The sequence below is a fragment of the Ostrinia furnacalis genome, unplaced genomic scaffold, assembly GCF_004193835.3.
Source record: "Ostrinia furnacalis isolate ACB-3 unplaced genomic scaffold, ASM419383v2 OfSCF4519, whole genome shotgun sequence".
Taxonomy (NCBI): domain Eukaryota; kingdom Metazoa; phylum Arthropoda; class Insecta; order Lepidoptera; family Crambidae; genus Ostrinia; species Ostrinia furnacalis.
This window is the reverse complement of record NW_021134758.1, coordinates 55,955-77,920: the sequence shown is the minus strand read 5'-3', so window position 1 is coordinate 77,920 and position 21,966 is coordinate 55,955. Positions and strand designations below refer to the sequence as shown.

The following is a 21,966-nucleotide window of genomic DNA, read 5'->3' as shown; positions in this document are numbered from 1 at the left end:
GACAAAATTCCACGCGGGCGAAGCCGCGGGCGGAAAGCTAGTAAAATAATAAATCAAACTCCATAAACCGATATACGTCTTGATCAACTAAAACACACTTGACACAAATAACTTCGAAATACATAACCACAGTAAGCACAAAAGTTCTTCACAGATTATTACCTCCTGAAGTCCTTGAACACCAGCGCCTCCAAATCATGCAGCCTCTTCATCTCGTACTCTATGGTGGAGTGGGAGGCGCCCAGCGTCCGCAGGTCGTTGATGATCTTGGCTTGCTCGTTCATCTCCTTCTCGATGAGTTTGGAGCGCTTTTTGGCGTCGAGGCTAGTGTCGAACACAAACGCTGGCAGGTGGTCCGTGTACTTGCGACGGAGGACTATGCTTTCCTATAAAATTCAACAAATAAGTCATCGGGAACACTAGCAAGTATGTCCATTTTCAAAGATAAGAGTCGGTTACATACTTGTGAATCTTTACTGTTGTCCGCTTCATCATCGAAATCGCTTTCGTAGTCCATTTTCAAGGGGTCTTCTTCTTCGAAACCTAAAAATCCAAGTTTCATTTTACATTGACACTTGACAAATCTTTTAAAAATTGTTTTAGTATAAGTGTGTGACGTCAGACCTGTGAGCATGGTGAGCGTGTGGCCGAGCGCCGACAGTTGCTTGCCGACGTTCACGTCCAAGTGAATGTCCACTCCCTCCATTTGCCACGAAACGTTCAAGAACCATTTCGCATTTTCTGTGAGCAAAATCCATTTTAAATAAGTAGAGTGTTTCACACAAACAAATTGTTGTAAAAGTTTTAAGGAATCCTTTAAAGGCTTTATCCAGATATAGGCCTTCCAAGTCCAATTGATCTATCTAAAAATCATTGAGAGACGAAGCCTATTTTCATTGCCTCTGTCTTGCTCCATTCTTCATTCGAGTCCAAAAAACTGCACTCCGTCTCGTCTGGATTAGTTGTCTATGAATTTAAAATAAATTCCGTAAGCTGTGTCCATTGACAATGTGTCTATCGATTCCTTGCCACGCCGGTGAGACACGTTATTATAATATTAAACTTAAAATTTGCATGGAATTTATTGTCATAAACTTAAAATTAAATAATTTCTTCAAACGTGTGCGACCTTAGTAGCTGTTCTATTTGTTATTCTCGTGGATAACGGTGGTTGTGCATTTATTTAAGATATATCTGTAAGACTTTTTGTAAAACCGTTTGTTGTCCCTAATAAAATAAAATAAAAAATAAGAATCTGTAAGATAATATTTTAATGTCGTCATCAGCCTCACCGTTCCTCTTGGCGGCAGCAGTCCGGCTGCAGACCTCGTATGTGCCCTCGGAGACGCTGCACACGTTGATGCACGCCTCGTCGGGGTCGGGCTTCCAGTCGTCGAGCGAGGCCTCGAAGTCGTCGGCGAAGCGCAGGCACAGCCCCACGAAGCGGCCCTTGCTGACCAGCGCTCCTGAGCTGACGGCGCCCACGCTGGTGCTTTCTAGCGTCACCACCACCGCGCCGCGGCCTTCCGCCTCGTAGCCGCGCCCGCCGCCGCCCCACGACGCCTGCAGTATCAAACCAGGGCCCGTGAGAATCACTATAGTCTGGTCTGTGAGCACGTAGAATTTTGTCCAATGACCCCCAGCTACCCATACTTATCGCTCGCGCGTGATTATGTTGCTGTCGCGCTCGCACACTCACTGCAGCCGCCCGTCGCACAGTCGCGACAGCAATAATTACGCGCGAGCGATAAGGCTGGGTAGCTTGGGGTCATTGAACGAAATTATTCTAAGTGCTCGTCGAGCGGACTATACAGGTTCAATGGATCCTGCGGTAGTAAAACGGTGCAAAGGGGTGCGTTTATGTTACATCTAAATTCAACAAGACTTTTAGATATGCCTCAGACATGTAGTACGTACTGACCGTGACAGGTCTGTTAATCACATATCACCGTNTCAAGCGGAAACCCAGAGGTAGTGCATCACTAGTTAACCGCGTGGCTAGAGGTCGTGACATCACATCGACGCTTCGGTACGGTCGGTGCGAACACGGGGAGAAGTGGTAAGCGGGAGAAAAAGGCGCATTTTAACGAGGTGAGTTGTACCATTTTCTGACAATAACTCTCGATTACGTCTGGGTAGTTTCTCGCAGTGAAAACGAAATGATGATCACGATGATGATGAGCAAACAATACACAAAAATTCTGGATAATAAATCGAAATGAATGAGTCGATTTAGACCATAATAATAATACCGCTTTGTTGACATTTTTTTTATGTGACAGGAGGCAAACGAGCAGACGTATCACCTGATGATTAGTGATTACCGTTGCCCATAGACCCGGTCTTTAAAGTGAAGATACTTTAGGATAAGATATTTTCCTAAATTCTACAAAATAGATTCAAGAGTACCGTTGAGCGGCTCGCTCTCCATGGAGCTCCAGCTGCCGCCTTCGATGATGTCGGCGAGGCGCGTGTCGTCGTCAGCGAGTAGCAGTGTCTCGCCCGAGTCACCCGCACAACCCAGAAGCCCGAGGCTAGGCTCCAGGCCACTGTCATAAACAAAATACATTGATGCACGGCATGACATTATAGTCAATTTTGAAAGACTTTATCTCGGAAACTATTGTGTGTAAGGAGGCTAGATTATTGTTAATTTTGTCTATTTTAAAAATGTCCGGTAGGTACTGTCAAAAACTAATCCTTTTAAGGTTAAAATAGTCAAAATCTGTAAGAGGCCGAAAACACGTTTTTTTAATTTCTGACAAAGTTGCAGTCGGCGCTCGAGCTCACAAACATTGTACATAAATAAGTCTGCTAATAATCAGAATTACTGCAGTTGCTCCAAGACACCTATTATACCGTTTCTGAACTATTATGTGGCTAGGCTAACATTTTTAAAGATACATAATAAAATATTAGATTTTATTGGTATTTACTCACTTGTCAAAATGTCTTCGGTCGGGGGAGTCCCGCGGCTCAGCGCGTCGTGGTGAGAGAGGCGAGAGAGGCGAGCGGGGCGAGTCAGGCGCTTCGGGCGGCGGCAGCGTGCGCACGCGCCCACCTAACCCCAGCTTCCCCTTCGTGATCGACGACGCGCGCACGCTTTGACGACGCAGCTTCTGGATCATATCTCTGCAAACACATAATACTTACTCAGCCTGGGAACTGACACGAACTAGAGTGCTAAGCTTTTTAATCTTAATTGCAAAAACGATACATCGATTTCAATAAAACAAACCCCCAAGAAAAACTCATACAGAAGTACTGCAAGTCTTTCAAAAGTAACATTTATGAATTACCACATACTTTATTAATCAAAATTAAAAAAATCTAAATCAAAAATATTTATTCAGTTTAGACCACAAGTGGCACTTATGAACGTCAAAATATAGTAAATAATAAAAAAGAAAAGGTATCCCTTATGAGGCACTTTACATGTCTCCTTATCTTTTGGGCCCTACCAGCGCTTCGAGACAAACATATGGCAAGTGCTATAATAAAAACAACGTTAGAAGGCTACATAATGTTTCGTATGTTTCATTTTTGATCGTACGATCCTGTACAGGATAGATAAAATAACCAATCAGGCTTTATGAACCTAAAAACTCATAAAACTCATTTATTTTTGCAAATAGGCTTTTAAAAAAGCACTTTTACTTTTACACCGTCATAGGTCTTAATCGTGGTCGACTAGCTTATACTGAACTAAAAATCTTTAAAAGTAACACAAACAGATTAAAGCCAAAGTTACTTTGAAACACTTACCGCCTGAAATCTTTGAACACCAGCGCCTCCAAATCATGCAGCCTCTTCATTTCGTACTCTATGGTAGAGTGGGAGGCGCCCAGCGTCCGCAGGTCGTTGATGATCTTGGCTTGCTCGTTCATCTCCTTCTCGATGAGTTTGGAGCGCTTTTTGGCGTCGAGGCTAGTGTCGAACACAAACGCTGGCAGGTGGTCCGTGTACTTGCGACGGAGGACTATGCTTTCCTATAAAATTCAACAAATAAGTCATCGGGAACACTAGCAAGTATGTCCTTTTTCAAAGATAAGAGTCGGTTACATACTTGTGAATCTTTACTGTTGTCCGCTTCATCATCGAAATCGCTTTCGTAGTCCATTTTCAAGGGGTCTTCTTCTTCGAAACCTAAAAATCCAAGTTTCATTTACATTACATTTGACAAAACTTTTAAAAATTGTTTTAATATCAAGTGTGTGACGTCAGACCTGTAAGCATGGTGAGCGTGTGGCCGAGCGCCGACAGTTGCTTGCCGACGTTCACGTCCAAGTGTATGTCCACTCCCTCCATTTGCCACGAAACGTTCAGGAACCATTTCGCATTTTCTGTAAACAAAATGTGTGCATTTTTTTTTAAGTGTGTAAAAGTTGCAGGAAGTTACAGTTCGCTTTTGACTGTCTTATCTCAAAAATAATCGGTGAGATTTGTGTTCAGCAGGAGATATTCCGTGGTAGAATAGAAGATATTAAGATTTTTATTATAAGCAATAGAGATAGACAGAGGTCCAGTTCCATTCTTCATACGAGTCCAACACATTGCTTGCGTTCACGTTAGCCTTGTCTGGGTTAATCGTCCGTCCGTGAATCACAAACAAAGCGGTTCATGTAAACTAACTCTCGATTTCTTGTCACACTGAATAACAGGTTAAATCTGATACATGTTCTGTAAATAAAATGATCTTAATGTAGACTGACCATTCCTTTTGGCAGCAGCTGTCCGGCTGCACACCTCGTATGTGCCCTCAGAGACGCTGCACACGTTGATGCACGCCTCGTCGGGGTCGGGCTTCCAGTCGTCGAGCGAGGCCTCGAAGTCGTCGGCGAAGCGCAGGCACAGCCCCACGAAGCGGCCCTTGCTGACCAGCGCTCCTGAGCTGACGGCGCCCACGCTGGTGCTTTCTAGTGTCACCACCACCGCGCCGCGGCCTTCCGCCTCGTAGCCGCGACCGCCGCCGCCCCACGACGCCTGAAGTATCAAACCAGGACTCGTGAGAATCACTATAGCCTGGTTTGTGAGCACGTAGAATTTTGTCCAATGACCCCAAGCTACCCATCCTTATCGCACTCGCGTAATTATGTTGCTGTCGCGCTCGCACACTCACTGCGGCCGCCCGTCGCACAGTCGCGACAGCAATATAATTACGCGCGAGCGATAAGGCTGGGTAGCTTGGGGTCATTGGGCAAAATTCTACGTGCTCACAGACCGGGCTTTAGTCCAAAAGTACTACAGGTTCAATGGATCCTGCGGTAGTAAAACGGTGCAAAGGGGTGCGTTTATGTTACATCAAAATTCAACAAGACTTTTACATATGCCTCAGACATGTAGTACGTACTGACCGTGACAGGTCTGTTAATCACATGTCACTGCTTCACTACTGCAGACTGCAGTAACATACTCAGTAGAGCACTGTACTGACCGCTTAGCTGAATTCTATAAATCTAATCATATAGATCGATGTGGTGACTAAACATGTAAGCGCTTTGGGTTTTCTGTAAGCTTATTATGTTGCTCATTAAATAAATAAAAGTGTCAAATAAAAATAGATATTTTTATCATGATACAGGAATATTTATATTATTTATATTTTGTGATGAAGATGAACAATGAAATAACATTCAAGTTTTTGTTGCGCAAAATACAAAATAAAAATTTCTTACCATTGGCGGCTGGTTCAAAGGTAAGCAGATGCCAATGTCATCGACGTTCAACTGCAGGAACAGCGTGCTGAGGTGCGGCGTCGTTATTTGAGATGTCAATTGGACCTGTCAAATGAAACAATCAAATTTTACTATCATCTTTTAGCACTATTAAAGTTTGTTACAAGCAATTGAAGGTTACATACCTTCTCAAAGACCTGCTGCGTTGCGGTTAGTACTTCCTTGTTCAAGTTTAATCTCTTTTCGTTCCAGTATTCATAAGCGTTCTTGTAGTTGAGCCACACCAGAATGGCCTTGTCGATGGCCACGGGCTGGATGTATATCAGCGGCCGCTTCAGGTTTATCAAAACCACTTCCTTGTCTTCTCCGGCTACCATCTCGTCTTGGAAGGCATTACGCATGGCTAGAAAAAGTAACGCAATTATATCAGTGTGAAATAATTAAAATCCTACTTGATTGACATAAAACCACTAGATAGTATTTGGAGGAACAAAAATATATCAATAGCATGTTATAAGCAATTTGATTTTGTACTTACCAATTCTGGTGTTGAAGAAGGCGTATTGTTGAAACTCCGGTTCCGCCTCATCAAACATAGCATTGCGAATCAATTGGCCAAGACTGAGATTGACGTCCACCTAAAACAAATTGGAAAATGCTCACAATATAATTCAGTAATTTACATAATAAACATAGCTGTACAATATAATCCCATCAAAAACAATACTTGTCAAAAAAACCAAGTCTCGCAACTCAGTTGTTCTACGGTAAAAAGTTGTGAGATCCATGTAATACCAAGTCCAGGCCAGGAAATCTTTAACGTTTTACATAAATTATTGACTTGGCCATCGCACTAAATAATTTAATTTACACGTGTTTTCATGCGATGGCCAAGTCAATATATTTATGTAAAACGTTAAAGATTTCCTGGCCTGAACTTGGTATTACATGGATCTCACAACTTTTTACCGTAGAACAACTGAGTTGCGAGACTTGGTTTTTTTGACAAGTATTGTTTTTGATGGGAGTCAGTGAGTGACAAAATTAAGTAACTTTGACCGGTTATAATTCTTAAACTACTGGTTCAAATTGAATGAAATTTTAAATATACCGTGTCTTTACAATGCCTGCATAGCTAATGAAAATTCAGCCTTCTAGTTTTATCCACAACGAAGTTACAGGCGGTCGAAAATGGCCTGAATTGCTTCGAGAAAAGGATGGTACCGTGCCGCTTTTTAGCTCGACTTGGTGGGGGCACTGCCGTGCCCCCAGAAACTTATGAATGTTTACGTCAAAAAAGTACAGTTACGTACCTGTGCCCTCGCAAACAATCGTAATCCATGGGGTTCAGCGGGCTGGGGTACATTTTGTACCCGATTGGACAACTCGAACTCCACTGCGCCCGTTTCTAGCCGCACGGCGCTGTTACTTGGTGTTGTGGCGGTTAGTTGGATGCGCTTGAAAAAAGGGATCATATCACATGACGTTCATGAGTACATTTACATTTGTTAGTAAATAAATAGTTCGAATAACTAACCTTTATCCTAATGATAAGTGAGAATAAAATCCGGCTGAGGGCAGAGGTAGACGCCTCCTCCTCGTTCCATAGCGGGACCGGTTTCTCACCTCCGTATACTTTTTGGACGACTTCATTTACTTCCTGTAACAATTCCAATGGATTAATACTCCATTCCAATAAGAGCTAGACAATTTTAGCTCGTATATTTATATGGCAAAAGAAACTAACCTTCATGAAAACTTTCTGCACAAAGACGAGATGGTTGAGCAGGTCGGTTGATAACGTATGCTCAAATAGGCCGATGTCAGCTGTCGCGGCCAAGTAGCGGCCGGCTCGTAACACCACGCCTTCCGCGTCGCCGGGGCCCGCGGTGCCAGTACTGGGGCCCGCCGGGGCGGCAGCAGGGCCCGCGGGGCCCGTGGTAGAAGCTCCGGCGTGTTCAGCCACGCGAGCCCGCACTTGAACGCCGGGGAGCGCCACCGATGCGGCCGCTGGGAGCTTGGCCTCGGTCATCTAGATAAACATCATGTATGAATTCATTTTTTTTTTGTTGTAAACTTGTTACGGAACCAAATATAATAATATCTATATAAATAAAAATGAATTGTAATGCCGCAGCATTTTTATTAATAATATCTATATAAATAAAAATGCTGCGGCAGGTCGACGGTGAAGTGCGCCTTGGTGCCCGTCACTCCCGAGCTGTGCACGTGCTCCATCTTGTACTGCGCTTGTAGGGACGGCAGCAGCGCCGCGGTTATGTATCAATTATGCTCTGACCTGCAGCTTGGTGACGAAGCTGAGCGAGTGCTGCGGCAGGTCGACGGTGAAGTGCGCCTTGGTGCCCGTGACTCCTGAGCTGTGCACGTGCTCCATCTTGTACTGCGCTTGTAGGGACGGCAGCAGCGCCGCCGTTATGTATCAACTATGCTCTGACCTGCAGCTTGGTGACGAAGCTGAGCGAGTGCTGCGGCAGGTCGACGGTGAAGTGCGCCTTGGTGCCCGTGACTCCTGAGCTGTGCACGTGCTCCATCTAGTACTGAGCCTGCAGGGACGGCAGCAGCGCCGCCGTAATGTATCAACTATGCTCTGACCTGCAGCTTGGTGACGAAGCTGAGCGAGTGCTGCGGCAGGTCGACGGTGAAGTGCGCCTTGGTGCCCGTCACTCCTGAGCTGTGCACGTGCTCCATCTTGTACTGCGCTTGTAGGGACGGCAGCAGCGCCGCTGTTATGATCAACTATGCTCTGACCTGCAGCTTGGTGACGAAGCTGAGCGAGTGCTGCGGCAGGTCGACGGTGAAGTGCGCCTTGGTGCCCGTCACTCCCGAGCTGTGCACGTGCTCCATCTTGTACTGCGCTTGTAAGGACGGTAGTAATGCCGCCGTTATGCTGAGGCTCTGAAAACGACACAAGAAAATTTAATACAAAATATACAATTTCAGATGCATCGTTTTAAACCTTGGTTAGTTTGATTTCGATGTCTATTGTGAGCAGAGATAAAAAGCAGGCTTTGTTGCAACAAAATATATTTCAAATAAAACGCTAGGCTTATTCATAGCTATAGATCTAGAGACGCTTAACTGAGACAGTGTCTGAGGTATGGGAGCGGCACGGGACGGGGTGATTTTGACATATTATGACGTTACAGATACAAATATGAAATCTCGCTGACATAAATCGTAACAAAAACCATCCTTTCGTGCCGCTTCCAAACCTCAGGCACTGACCGCTCGCTGATCGTCGGCGCTGATAGATCAATAATATGTATGTAATTGAAGGAAACGTTCGGAAAAGGAGTGACGCTGATCGCTCGGCGCCGACGCTTCATACATTCTGGCTGTCAGTACCGATGGTCAGCATGCGTCAGCGCTATACTAAAACCAGAATTAGTTGTGTACAACATCTACAGGGTGGAAACGATAAGTGATCTCACTCGATTATTTTTAAAGTATACAAGATATCGAAAAACTGGTTACTCTGGAAGTGCTTCACGAGCTCTTTCAAACGGTACCAATAAATAACAGGTTACAGAATAAACGGGATCTATCCGAAAATTCAATGTTTCCAGCTTGCACCATGAAGCACTTTCAGGATCAGTAACTAGTTTTTTGTTATCTTGTATAGTTTAGAAATAATCGAGTGAGATCACTTATCGTTTCCACCCTGTATAGCTCTGTTATCACACGATGGCTCAGCTTGTTTGAATTTTCGAGCGTACCTGCAGCACGATGGAGAACTGCAGATGCAGCGGATGCAGCAGCGGGTCGGCAGCGGTGCGCGGCGGCGGCGGTCGCGGCGGCGGCACGCGCGGCGCCTCCTCGTCCTCGCCACCGCCCGCCGGACCCGCCGCCGGCGCCGCCTCGCTGCCGCGCGACAGGCGGGACGACGTGCGGGTCACGCCGAGTTCCTGGTTGGATACGAAAATGGAGGTTAGATTCAAATTAATTTTCAACCGACTTCAAAAAAGGAGGAGGTTCTCAATTCGACCCGTATGTTTTTTTTTTTTTTTCTATGTTTGTTACGCGATAACTCCGCCAATTATGAACCGATTTGAACAAATCTTTTTTCGGCGTATAGGTAATACCTCAAGGGTGGTCCCATTTAAATTTAATAATAGAAAAAACAACCCCCAAGGGTGGAAAATTGGGGATGAACTTTTTTATACGCAATATTTTTAATTTTTAGTTTTTTTTTGTGTTCACGCATTTGAAGTCGGTTTTATTTTTTAAAAAAGTTAATTATAAACTATGCTTACTACTTTATGCTACTTTAAACTGTGCTATGCTCGGAGTTTCCCTGCGTGATCGAATCAGAAATGAGATCCGTAGGAGAACCAGAGTGACTGACGTAACCCGTAGAATCGCTAAAATCAAGTGGCAGTGGGCGGGGCACATAGCTCGGAGAGCTGATGGCCGCTGGGGCAGGAAAGTTCTTGAGTGGCGACCACGAGCTGGAAGACGTAGCGTGGGCAGGCCTCCCACTAAGTGGACCGACGATCTGGTGAAGGTCGCGGGAGGTGGCTGGATGCGAGCGGCGCAGGACCGGTCTTTGTGGAAATCCTTGGGGGACGCCTTTGTCCAGCAGTGGACGTCTTTCGGCCGAAACGAACGAAATTTTAAGTGCAAAGCAAAGCATTTCAGTATTTCAAAGTGTGTAGCAGTAAATTCGTTTTTGACTACAAATGTATGACACAAAATCATGACGTCACATTACTGTATTCTAAAACCATTACACGAATCCTAAAAAGTATTTCAATTGACTGTGTTATCATACCTAAATGTGAAAATCTAAAACTAAAAAAATTCACATGCCAACTTCGCTGATAAGCTGCACCTCTTTTTAACTTAAGACCACATTTACTGTACCACATTATATCTCTGTAAATAAGAAATAATCTTTGAATAAAAAAAAAGCAACTGTAAATCCAATTAAGATAAATGCGCATATTTGAAATGCGACTCTCTCGCACACCTCCCCGAATTCATCCCGTCCATACCGGAGCGATGTGACATCACGCCAGGTGCGCATTTAATTTGATCGTATTGTAGTAAAGGTTTTTTCACCAATCATCGGCATCGGCGATATAATAGTGATTCACACGCATGTCACGTGAACAACTTTTACAAGTACTTTCGGGAATATGAAGCGTTATGTAAGCGGTTTTGTTTTATTTTCTAAAATTCGTGTTTGGACGACTATTAATAAGTAATAATGGTGGGTCATTGACCATTATGTATTCGTGAACGTGCATGAGTGTGGGCAAATGAAACAAAACAGTACAGCGTGATTCTTCGGGTTCTCTCAAGTAGTCCATATGAAGTCTCAGTAAAACACCGCAACTTTACTGAGACTCAAAGGGTGGGAGGTCCCATTTTGTAACTGGTCTCTGATAAAACTTGAAAATGGCACAAATCAAGTCGACCTCGACGTGTATTGCCAACATCAAAAAAGAAGAACTTTTACAACGCCTGAATGCAGCACGTACCTGTAGAGTCGAGGACAGCTGGCGGCTGGAGCGCGTCATGACGCCGTGCAGCGCCACTGGATGCTGCGGCAAGTCCACACGAACACCGCCGATCGACGCCAGCGCCGCCGCGCCAGGCCGCCCCGCCTCCCACGAGTAATGCGCCTGGGACTTGCCCACGTTCACGCGGACTACGGTCCTGTGCTAAACAGTATTTGGTCGTCTACAGCACTTGAATATAGCACGTACCTGTAGAGTCGAGGACAGCTGGCGGCTGGAGCGCGTCATGACGCCGTGCAGCGCCACGGGATGCTGCGGCAAGTCTACACGAACACCGCCGATCGACGCCAGCGCCGCCGCGCCCGGCCGCCCCGCCTCCCACGAGTATAGCGCCTGGGACTTGCCCACGTTCACACGGACTACGGTCCTGTGCGAAAAATACAAAGTTGTATTACATAAAGCCTAGTAAATTATATGCTAGTGCGGAGAGCTGTATCCGCCTCTAAAACCGACGTGAATAACGCCTCAATGTGACGACGACCGCTCTGCCAAGAGCGAAACGAATAAGAAAAAATAAATAAATGGAAATTCAAAATGTCACCCTTCGTGGTTACGTTTAGAATTCGATCATGCCGATCTAAGGCAGCAACTGCATGGATTCGTCGAACTGCGCCAGCGTTCGAATTCTCAATGACATCTGAAATTCGAACGAGATGCATTGAACGCGGCAACTACGCATAGAAAGCGCAGCCCCACGCGTTTACAGCGACATGCAGCGACGTGATCTCCGCATCCAGCTCAGCCAGTGGGCGAGTGTGACGTCAGACTCACTGGTGGNCTGCCCGGTGAAGTTGGAAAAGCTCCTCAAGCTACCAGCGCGCGTCCCTTCAAAAAAAAAAAAAAGTGTAAATTAGATGCACTAACACCATAGTTTCCTTATGGTGGTTGAGCGTCATGTTCCACAACTTCAGCTTTATAATATTAGTATAGATAATTACCGACAGTCGTCGAGGTAAAAGTAAGAAAGTAATCACATTAATTTATCACTTACAAATATCTTAAAAGAGAACACCGGCTCGTGTACAGCGTGTACAGCAACACATTTTGAACGTTTTGATATCTTAATTTAATATACTTACACAGTTAAGCAAGATTAGGATAGGAATATTTATGTATAGGTATGGTTTCAAATAACTATCGTGATATCGTCCTTTCATACTAATCTTGCCAACAGAAACAGTGCAGTGTGGATGACATAGAAAAGACAACACACGAGATGTTTTCTTCATGAAAATTTTCGCAACTACAGATGACATAATTTTGTAAATCTGTAGCTACGAATTCTTACATAACCGATGCTAATTGCTAGATAAAAATAGGGTATACACGAGCACAAAATAATCCTCCCTCAGACACTACCGTGTAGAAAATTTTCATGAAGATTACATCTCGTGTGTTGTCGCAAAATTTTCGCAACTACAGATGATATAATTTTGTAAAGCGGGCGAGTGTGACGTCAGACTCACTGGTGGTTGGGCGCGCGGCCCTCCAGCAGCACGATGGTGGTGCGGCCGAGGTTGCCGGTGAGCGACCACTGGCGCGGGCGAGTGTGACGTCAGACTCACTGGTGGTTGGGCGCGCGGCCCTCCAGCAGCACGATGGTGGTGCGGCCGAGGTTGCCGGTGAGCGACCACTGGCGCGAGCGCGACGCCGACAGCGACGCCTGCAGCGACGTGATCTCTGCTTCAAGCTTCAGCCCGGATAGCGAAGCCAGCAGTCGGGTACGGTGGATTCTGAAAAGAGAAACACAATGTCAATACATGGTTTAAAAATTCAAAATTATCACTTTGCAGAGTTAAATCACAGATACGCACCTGGCGCGTCCAACAAGAACCAATGCCAGCGAAGGATGCTGCGCGCTCGAAGACGAGTTGCTGGCATTCTGTTCCCTGGAGCTCGGCCTTCCGCGGCCTCGGCACGACTCGGGTAGTTCTCGGGACACAGAGAATCTGAAAGAATACAAAACCATTTAGAAAAATAAAGTATGACCTGCCGTGCGTATAACAAACGCAAAAAAGCGGAGAGAGCCGAGCATGCTCAGGCGTCTCCACTTGAGCGGCTCGGCCAAATGAGCCGCTCATTAACCTGAGCATGCTCAAGTGGATACAAGGTTTAAGCGTCGGTAAGCTATCTCATCATCATCATCACCATCACCTCAGCCATAGGACGTCCACTGCTGAACATAAGCCTCCCCCAATGTTTTCCATGTTGCCCGGTTGCTAGCGGCCTGTGTCCAGCGCCTTCCTACCTTTCACCGTCCACCTTGTGGACATGATGTGGATATCAGAGAAATTTGTAGGGAGTCAAGCAAAGCGCCCCGGGAAAAGAGCCCAGAGCAAGTACCCGCGCGCTCTCCCGAGATTCGGTTCGTACGCCGTGAGGCAGGAAGAACCATGGGTGGTGGTGAGTCGTCTACCTTGCGGGTGGCGTTTTGGCGGTGGCGGCCTCCACTCCAGAACCTTGCTGCCCCATCGGCCGTCAGTTCTGCGTAAGCTATCTAATGTTGGTAAAGTAACAAATTATTATTATCCAGACCTGTGCGTGATGGTCTCGGCGTCGGGCATGTTGGCGTAGAGGTCGAGCAGCAGGTACACGGTGCGCCAGCAGCGCGGCGCCAGCTTGCCGTCGGGCGCCGGCGTGGGCGGTGCGGGCGACGCGCCGGCGCCCGCGAACATCGGCGTGTGCGCGCCTTCGTTCAGCGAGCTGTAGCCTGCACAACACGTTTTACAGTGACTAAGTGGATGAGTTAAAAAAACTTATCCCACTCCTCAACCCATCACTAGATTTTCTGTAGGACATACTAAGGCTATTGTATCTAAGTGGGTGAGTTAAATAAACTTATCCCACTCTTCAACCCATCACTAGATTAGTAGGACATACAAAGGCTAAGTTGCACCACGTAACTATGACGTTCGTTCGTTCGTTTCAGCCGAAAGACGTCCACTGCTGGACAAAGGCCTCCCCCAAGGATTTCCACAAAGACCGGTCCTGCGCCGCTTGCATCCAGGTACCTCCCGCGACCTTCACCAGATCGTCGGTCCACCTAGTAGGAGGCCTGCCCACGCTACGTCGACTAACTATGACGATAACCTGTGTTTTTGTATAGAGTTTTACAGATTTTTGACGTTTGTCAAAGTTAAAGTAAGATGGTGGAACCCAGCCTAGGTGTGGCCGCTAACTGAACCCAACCAGTGATGGTGAAGTAGTCCCAGAGAAAACTGACGGTCATGAAACCAGCATCGACTTTTTCTAAAAGAGTAGGATGAGTTCAATGTATGTATCGAAATCAGCGTAAGGCCCGGTTTACACCAAGGTAGAGCGACGTGGAGAAATGTTTTAAACAAATAAAGAAATATCTTTATTTCTCCGCCCCGTTGTTCCTTGTTGGAAACCGGGCCTGATGTTCATTAGTTAAAAGGGGACAAACGTGTCACAAAACAAGCTACCCTGGATTGAGACATTTCTTACCCAGCTTCCCTTTAACACTCTTGCCCGTAGACCTTAACTTCTGCGCAAAGGACTGCGGCCGGGGCCGGGCCTGCGCGTGGCTCGCTCCTACGTGCGCTACGCTCAGCTTGTGGTGGCTGAGCGACGTCGTCACCGGGCCCACCTCCGGCCTAATGTTCATCCAGACAAACGTGTCACAAGACAAGCTGTTCTAAACTAAGGTATTGCTTACCCAGCTTCCCCTTGACACTCTTGCCCGTAGACCTTAACTTCTGCGCAAAGGACTGCGGTCGCGGCCGGGCCTGCGCGTGGCTCGCTCCTACATGCGCTACGCTCAGCTTGTGGTGACTGAGCGACGGGTCACCGGGCCCAGTCCAGCCTGATGTTCCTCCAGATAAACGTGTCACAAGACAAGCTGTTCTAAACTAAGGTATTGCTTACCCAGCTTCCCTTTCACACTCTTGCCCGTAGACCTTAACTTCTGCGCAAAGGACTGCGGTCGCGGCCGGGCCTGCGCGTGGCTCGCTCCTACGTTTGCTACGCTCAGCTTGTGGTGGCTGAGCGACGGCGGCACCTGGCCCAGCTCTGGCCTGATGTTTATCCAGACAACTGTCCTAAGTTAAGATATTGCTTACCCAGCTTCCCCTTGACACTCTTGCCCGTAGACCTTAACTTCTGCGCAAAGGACTGCGGCCGCGGCCGGGCCTGCGCGTGGCTCGCTCCTATATGCGCTACGCTCAGCTTGTGGTGGCTGAGCGACGGCGTCACCGGGCCTAAGTCCGTGCTGAGGGCCGGCTGGACCACCTCCCATTTTGGGTCCAAGGCGCTGTACTGGGACTCCTTGTCGAGAGACGTTACGCTGACTAGGTTCTCTCTGAAGTCTGAAACTGGGGATGGAAAAAAAATCAAAATCCAACTTTCACAGTAATTAACTGAGCATAACGATTGCAAGATCCCGCACATTATCTCAGCAGCAGCATGCCAACACATGAGACTATTATGATGTTTATTGTAAAATAGCACTTATCACAAGCACATAAGGTGTCAGCTCACCCGAGGAGGAGGTGTGCTTGTCCTGGCGGTGCTGGCTCTTGGTCTGCGAGCGCAGCTCTGTCTGCGCGTCCTTCACGTTCTGGTACATGTTGCTGATCTGGTGCAGCAGCCGCAGCAGAGGCATGTTCACCTGGGGGATGGTGAAAGAAAGAAACATTTATTGCTATGAACATCACACAAGGACAAAACAAAGGTAAATAATAAAAAAGACAGAGACAAAACATAACAATGGAAGATAAAGTGGACTGAGCAGTGCCACCCTGTCGCAACAGCGATGCCCATCGCAATGGGACCCCACTCAGCAGATGCCGTGGCCCACGGTGGGGAAGGCCACGACGCTGGTTTTCAGTGTGCCTCATGCATAAGTGAGCGGAACTACAGATGCAGTTCAATCACAGCAGATTTATTTTTTACTTTTACACCAAGCTCTGATTGAATTATGTCAATCAAACCAGTTATGTTTAACAGCAATTTATTAAGATCAGGTCTCTCACCATCACCTTAAGATAAAAGAGTTAGATTAGGACTTGGAAACTGACAACTTTGCGTGATTGTCAAACTTCGTTCGTTGCAGGCGAATAACGTCCACTGCTGGACAAAGGCCTTCCCGAAAGGTTTACACAACGACCGGTCCTGCAGGCACCTTTAGGTCGTCGGTCCACCTAGTGGCGTGACGACCCACACTACGTCAATCATAAGTGACCAGAAAAGGTAAAGTAGGTAGGCCTCTCACTCGGTGAACCGACGACCTGGTGAAGGTCGCAGGAAGTACCTGGACGAGGTAAGAACAAAACCGGGCGTAAGGGAAATCTGTCGGGACTCGTTCTCCAGCTGTGTCGACATATTGCTGAAACGAGACGACTGGCAGTTGCCAGTTGCGAACTGTCACAGTTCAGTCAGTTGAAAGAACTGACAGTTCGCAAATCTTTACCGGCGCAGAGGACACTGGCAACTGACAAAACGGTGACAGTTTGCATAGCGCCAGCGGAGCTCCGATGCGGATGTGGTAGATCACCAATGAGATGGACGGACCAGATCAAGGCCGCAACTAAGTGCTCGGTTAGCGAAAGTACCCGGAAAGCTGCAGTCCGCGAGGAATGGCGCCGTATTACGAGGAACATCACTCTGAATCGTGATTCAAAATGATGACCACGAACGACCACTCTGACAAGAGTGTACCGACTGAGAAGAAGAAGCGGAGCTCATTACCTGCTGCGAGATGAACCGCACGCTGATGTTGAAGTTGATAACGGTGCTGATGTGCTTCTTGAGCTGGCCGCGCGAGATGTACAGAACGTTCTGCCGCTGGATGAGGTCGTCCACCGCCATGTCCGCCACCTTCTTCAAATCCACGTCGATCGACACCTTCTCGCAGAGGAACGCTGGCGTCTCGGACGGGATGTCAATGTATGATGGGTTGCCTGAAGGCAAAAATGAGTGTTATATTAGATTTTGAATTCAATTTATTATGCTGTTGAGGGGTTCTATACTATCAAGAGCAAAAGGGGAAGATTTTGCGATATAAACCACAATAATCACAAGGTTTGTACGGCCATTGGCGGTTGGTGGAAGTTGTAAGCGGACTCTGCAACAACTGTGTGTGGCCGTAGTTGAGTTTATGTCAAACGCATTCGATATTGACTGCGTTAAAAAAAATAAAGATATTAGTTCTTGAAAGTTTCCGCTAGGGGCGCTGTACAATCCGTCATACATTTAATGAAACTTTTTATGCAGTCGATATCGAATGTCTTTGAAGTAAACTCACACTACGCCCTCTGGTCAATGTTGGCATGGGATAGTTTTTTGACGCCGAGTTTAGTATCCTTGGTATATGAGCTACCAGGTCTGCGTATTGTTTGTTTTTAACTCAACCTTTTACTATACTTCGTTCGTTCGTTCGTTTCAGCCGAAAGACGTCAACTGCTGGACAAAGGCCTAGTCGAATTTAATTGAGAGAGAAGAGAGACAGATAGAGATAGAGAGTAAGAGAGAGAGAGAGAGAGAGGAGAGAGAAAGAGAAAAGACAGGAAAGAGAGAGGAGAGAGGGAGAGAAAAGAGAGATACGAGAGAGAGAGAGAAGATTAAGAGGAGTTGCAGTACTTATTATTATTATTATTATAAAACTTTATTGCACAATAAAATAGTACAAAAGGTGGACTTAATGCTATTTAAGCATTCTCAGCCAGTCGACCCCTGGGTTATGCAGAAAGCTGTGTGTGCGAAGGTAGAGGTAGAAGGGTAGAAGTTAAAATTGAAGTTAAATTTTTAATTGATATAATATTTAAGATACATATACCTACATACATACATACATATACATACATATATACAGATACATACAAACATATAATATAAATAAATATAATTAACATATAATACCATATAATATGTGATAAATAAATAAACAATATTACGCAATCATGTGGAAAGGTGTTTACGTACTCTCATTTTAAATGATGTCCTCGTTTCCGACTCTCTGACATCTTGTGGCAACGAGTTCCAAAGGCGAGTAGCCTGCACTGTAAAGGACTTCGAGAAGAAGGCAGAGTGGTGGACAGGTGTCACAAGCCGAAGGTTTCCGGAAGAACGGAGAGTTCGGTCATGTGATTGGTGCAGATATGTAAACTTTTCTTTAAGGTAGGAAGGAGAGGTGGGATTAGAGAGAACGGCGAAAAGAATGCCAAGAAGTCTAGAGTTCCTACGCTGACGAATGGGAAGCCAATTGAGTTGGGATCTATAACTCGAGATATGATCAAATTTCCGGAGGCCGAAAATGAATCTAATGCAACCATTGAGAAGACGATCAAGTTTGTCAGTGAGAGCCTCGGAAAGATCACAATAACATGCATCAGCGTAGTCAATGATGGGTATTATGAGAGTCTGCATAAGAGTGAGCTTGGTCTTGAAAGGAAGAAAGAATTTTAGACGATAGAGATTCCTCAGGCACGTTGTTACCTTACGGCTGACCTCAGCAACGTGGGCGCTCCAACTAAGTGTCGAGTCGATCATAAGGCCGAGATTTTTCACTACAGAGCAGTATGGAATCACTGTCCCCTCATATGCAACAGGTCTCAGATGTGCATGAGGAATCCTCGACAGAAGTCGGGGACTTCCCACAATTATGGCCTGACACTTTGATGGGTTAACAGAAACGCCAAAATCGCGAGACCACTCAGAGATGTAATTCAAACTGTCATTCATCAGGTCAACGGCATCTGCCAATCCACTGACATCAGAGTGCACGTACAACTGCAGATCGTCAGCGTACAGATGATACGAGCAGCGAAGGTTTATTGTGATGAGGTTTATGAAAATAGAAAAAAGCAAAGGAGAAAGAATACCTCCCTGTGGTACGCCAGAGAGCACTTTGTTCCAATCAGAAGTTGAAGTCTCAGTCCTTACACACTGCTGGCGGCCATGGAGGTATGAGTGAAACCATTCTAAAGCTGGGGTAGAAACTTTTAGTTGAGAAAGTACGGCTAAGAGAAGGTCATGTTCCACGGTGTTAAAAGCATTGGAGAAATCAATTAAGACTAGAAGAGTAACTTTAGAATTTTCCATACCCTCTCTAATATCTTCTGTAACCTTAAGCAAAGCGGTAGTAGTGCTATGATGTTAACTTCTGTAACCTTAAGCAAAGCGGTAGTAGTGTTATGATATATGTACTTGTAAAGAAGGCGTTACTATGGATTATACCAATACAACATTTCTGCAAGTGCAACTCACCCTTGCCCTTCTGCTGCGGGTGGCGGCGGTCGCGCGCGGCGAGGTCGCTGACGACGATGTCGATGCGGAAGGTGTCCACCCACGCCAGCAGCGACAGCATCGAGCCCAGCGACTCCAGCGCCGGCGCCGCCGCGCTCGAGCCCGACCCGCCTTCGCCGCCGCTCTTCTTTGACTCGCCTGGCAATCGTAAGTGGAAATACATTAGAGAATATTATATTTTTTCAAGTTTATAAACATTGACCTGGATTCGAAGTGTAATGGTCGCACGACCCATGACAGTTCACGCGACCTATCATTTCCCTATGATCGCGCCGGCGATGGCGATCTGCACGCGTTGGTGTGGTTGAAGCTTAACAGCTGCCGACAGTGACAAACATCATCATATTTGTACCCGTTGATTGAACGCAAGTGACGTTGACGTAAGCGCGTTACGTTGAAATACGGGTACGTATCCTCTATGGGACATCCTATAGTTACAACGTTGTTTTATTTGCTGTTACTGCTATTTTACAATGCTGAAAAATTATCTCCTTTGAGATTTGGCATGGACACGGTCCAGTGGTGCATGCGGAACGCCAGGTCGCTCGCTGTGGCTCCTACAGGTCTACTCCGAAACGATGATTACATAATTTCGAGTCTATCCGTCACCGACGTTCATGCTCGCATCTCGCTTTGCGTGAGAGAGATGGCAAAATTCGAAACTTCGGATGTTTTTCGAAGAAACCCCGCTGTCTCCTTGTCTATAGTCTGGTCTGCGAGCACGTAGAATTTTGTCCAACGACCCCAAGCTACCCATCCTTATCGCTCGCGCGTAATTATGTTGCTGTCGCGCTCGCACACTCACTGCGGGCGCCCGTCGCACAGTCGCGACAGCAATATAATTGAGAATGTTACTAGGTATGCAAAATCACTTGAAACCTATGTTACAGTTAAGCTTTTACATTTATAAATACATTAGTTTTTATTTCATTCAAAAATACCCAATAGTTATGATTTTATAGGCATTCAAAGTTCGCTTAAATATTGAGTCCCGTCGACGGTCACGTGACCCCGCGTGACGTACATTCACAGTGTCCGCTCACTAGAAAACTGATATAAACATACTTAAACGCATTTTTTTTTGTAAATACAAACTTATTATACATATTAACACCCAGACCCCTCACAGAAATTAAAATTGAACCAAACCCAAACTTGATGCGATTGTGTCGTTTTATTGCGAATTACCTTCCAGCTCCATCATTAGACCCTGATTACTATATAGAATTAAAATACTCATCAATACAAAACGAACGAGCCCAAACTCGATGAATTTAAGTCGTTTTATTATAGAGTTCCTATGGCCACCTTCCAGCTCCATCATCAGATCAGCTCCATGTCATCATAATATTGCATGGTCATCCAAATCACATGTGTCTGCGAAATTTCAGCTTAATCGGTTGCCTGGAAGTGGGTCTTAATTCAGCTTGCAAGATTCCACCCATACAAATATGAGCCAGTCACTGTAATATGACGTCACGCGCATAAAATGGCGGGCCGGCCGCCGCCCGCACTTTTAAAATTCAATATCTTGGAAACTAATTGACGTATCGAAATAATTCGTTCACGTGTATTTTTTATTTTTAACAGAGAATACAGAAAGCTAAAAAACAAAATTAGTGAACATTCTTCATTATCCGCGAGCGACAAGGATGGGTAGCTTGGGGTCATTGGACAAAATTCTACGTGCTCACAGACATGGACCTATAAAAAAAGGCGGACGGAACTCGCGCTACAACAAAACTGTGACGCAAAATTTTGGCGTTTGTCTATTGTGTGAGTGAATTTAGGGATGCCATGTTAGTAAAACATTTTACCCTTTTATCTTAAGAAAAACATAGATGGGCAGATATGTTACTTGGAAATGTAGACGGAATTATATCGTGCCATTTGTAAAGGATGAAAGATGAATACGTTTGAGGTAGACGCGAAATTTTCAAATTTTCTTACTTTGTTTGCAAGTCAGTGTCAGGTACGATTCACGCAGTTACAAATTATCAATCTTGTGTACCTACGTAATCATAATCTTATGTAGGTATCATCAATATTATTATCTCTGATAGATTTTAACATACAACCTGAAAAATATAAGAAAATTTGAATTTCGCAGTTCCACGCCCTTGGGAAGGATGAAATCTGCCTACGAAAATATATCCCATTAAAACACAGTTATTATGATAAATTATTTTATTTCAATAGTATGCGTAATAAACACCTAAAAAGTCTTAAAATTATAGATTTCCCACTTTTCGGGTAATTTTCCCACGTAAATAACTGAGAACACTGGCCTTTGACGTATTATTTTGTCGAGTGATTGACGTTTGATTTTAATATTTTAATGTTTATAAAATCGGGGAAATAAGTGATTAGATTATTAGTTTACCTGTGAAATGTGATTCCTTGATTTTTGTTCGTTCGATCAGAACGGTTTTTACACAATTTCACCACGCAAGAGATGTCGTATTTGTGTTTTTTTTTTCGCC

At 45.6% G+C, this 21,966-nt stretch overlaps 1 protein-coding gene across 1 annotated transcript in view; it reads right to left on the bottom strand.

Annotated features, from left to right (window-relative positions):
- Window positions 1-21,966, bottom strand: part of tweek (transmembrane protein KIAA1109 homolog tweek) — a 77,512-nt gene that overhangs the window by 36,905 nt on the left and 18,641 nt on the right. Inside the window, exons 14-43 of the mRNA XM_028314088.1 lie at window positions 19,445-19,621; window positions 16,928-17,139; window positions 15,719-15,848; window positions 15,428-15,552; window positions 14,898-15,024; window positions 13,754-13,928; window positions 13,033-13,167; window positions 12,784-12,951; window positions 11,408-11,585; window positions 11,180-11,362; window positions 9,413-9,601; window positions 8,445-8,591; window positions 8,289-8,390; window positions 7,975-8,112; window positions 7,423-7,707; window positions 7,213-7,335; window positions 6,989-7,132; window positions 6,214-6,313; window positions 5,861-6,078; window positions 5,676-5,780; window positions 4,713-4,983; window positions 4,227-4,343; window positions 4,067-4,146; window positions 3,766-3,989; window positions 2,941-3,132; window positions 2,410-2,549; window positions 1,293-1,607; window positions 625-741; window positions 464-543; window positions 163-386 (exon numbers count right to left, since the gene is read on the bottom strand). Of these exons, the coding sequence (XP_028169889.1) occupies window positions 163-386; window positions 464-543; window positions 625-741; window positions 1,293-1,607; window positions 2,410-2,549; window positions 2,941-3,132; window positions 3,766-3,989; window positions 4,067-4,146; window positions 4,227-4,343; window positions 4,713-4,983; window positions 5,676-5,780; window positions 5,861-6,078; window positions 6,214-6,313; window positions 6,989-7,132; window positions 7,213-7,335; window positions 7,423-7,707; window positions 7,975-8,112; window positions 8,289-8,390; window positions 8,445-8,591; window positions 9,413-9,601; window positions 11,180-11,362; window positions 11,408-11,585; window positions 12,784-12,951; window positions 13,033-13,167; window positions 13,754-13,928; window positions 14,898-15,024; window positions 15,428-15,552; window positions 15,719-15,848; window positions 16,928-17,139; window positions 19,445-19,621 (4,921 nt within the window). The remainder of the gene's footprint in view (window positions 1-162; window positions 387-463; window positions 544-624; window positions 742-1,292; window positions 1,608-2,409; window positions 2,550-2,940; window positions 3,133-3,765; window positions 3,990-4,066; window positions 4,147-4,226; window positions 4,344-4,712; window positions 4,984-5,675; window positions 5,781-5,860; window positions 6,079-6,213; window positions 6,314-6,988; window positions 7,133-7,212; window positions 7,336-7,422; window positions 7,708-7,974; window positions 8,113-8,288; window positions 8,391-8,444; window positions 8,592-9,412; window positions 9,602-11,179; window positions 11,363-11,407; window positions 11,586-12,783; window positions 12,952-13,032; window positions 13,168-13,753; window positions 13,929-14,897; window positions 15,025-15,427; window positions 15,553-15,718; window positions 15,849-16,927; window positions 17,140-19,444; window positions 19,622-21,966) is intronic.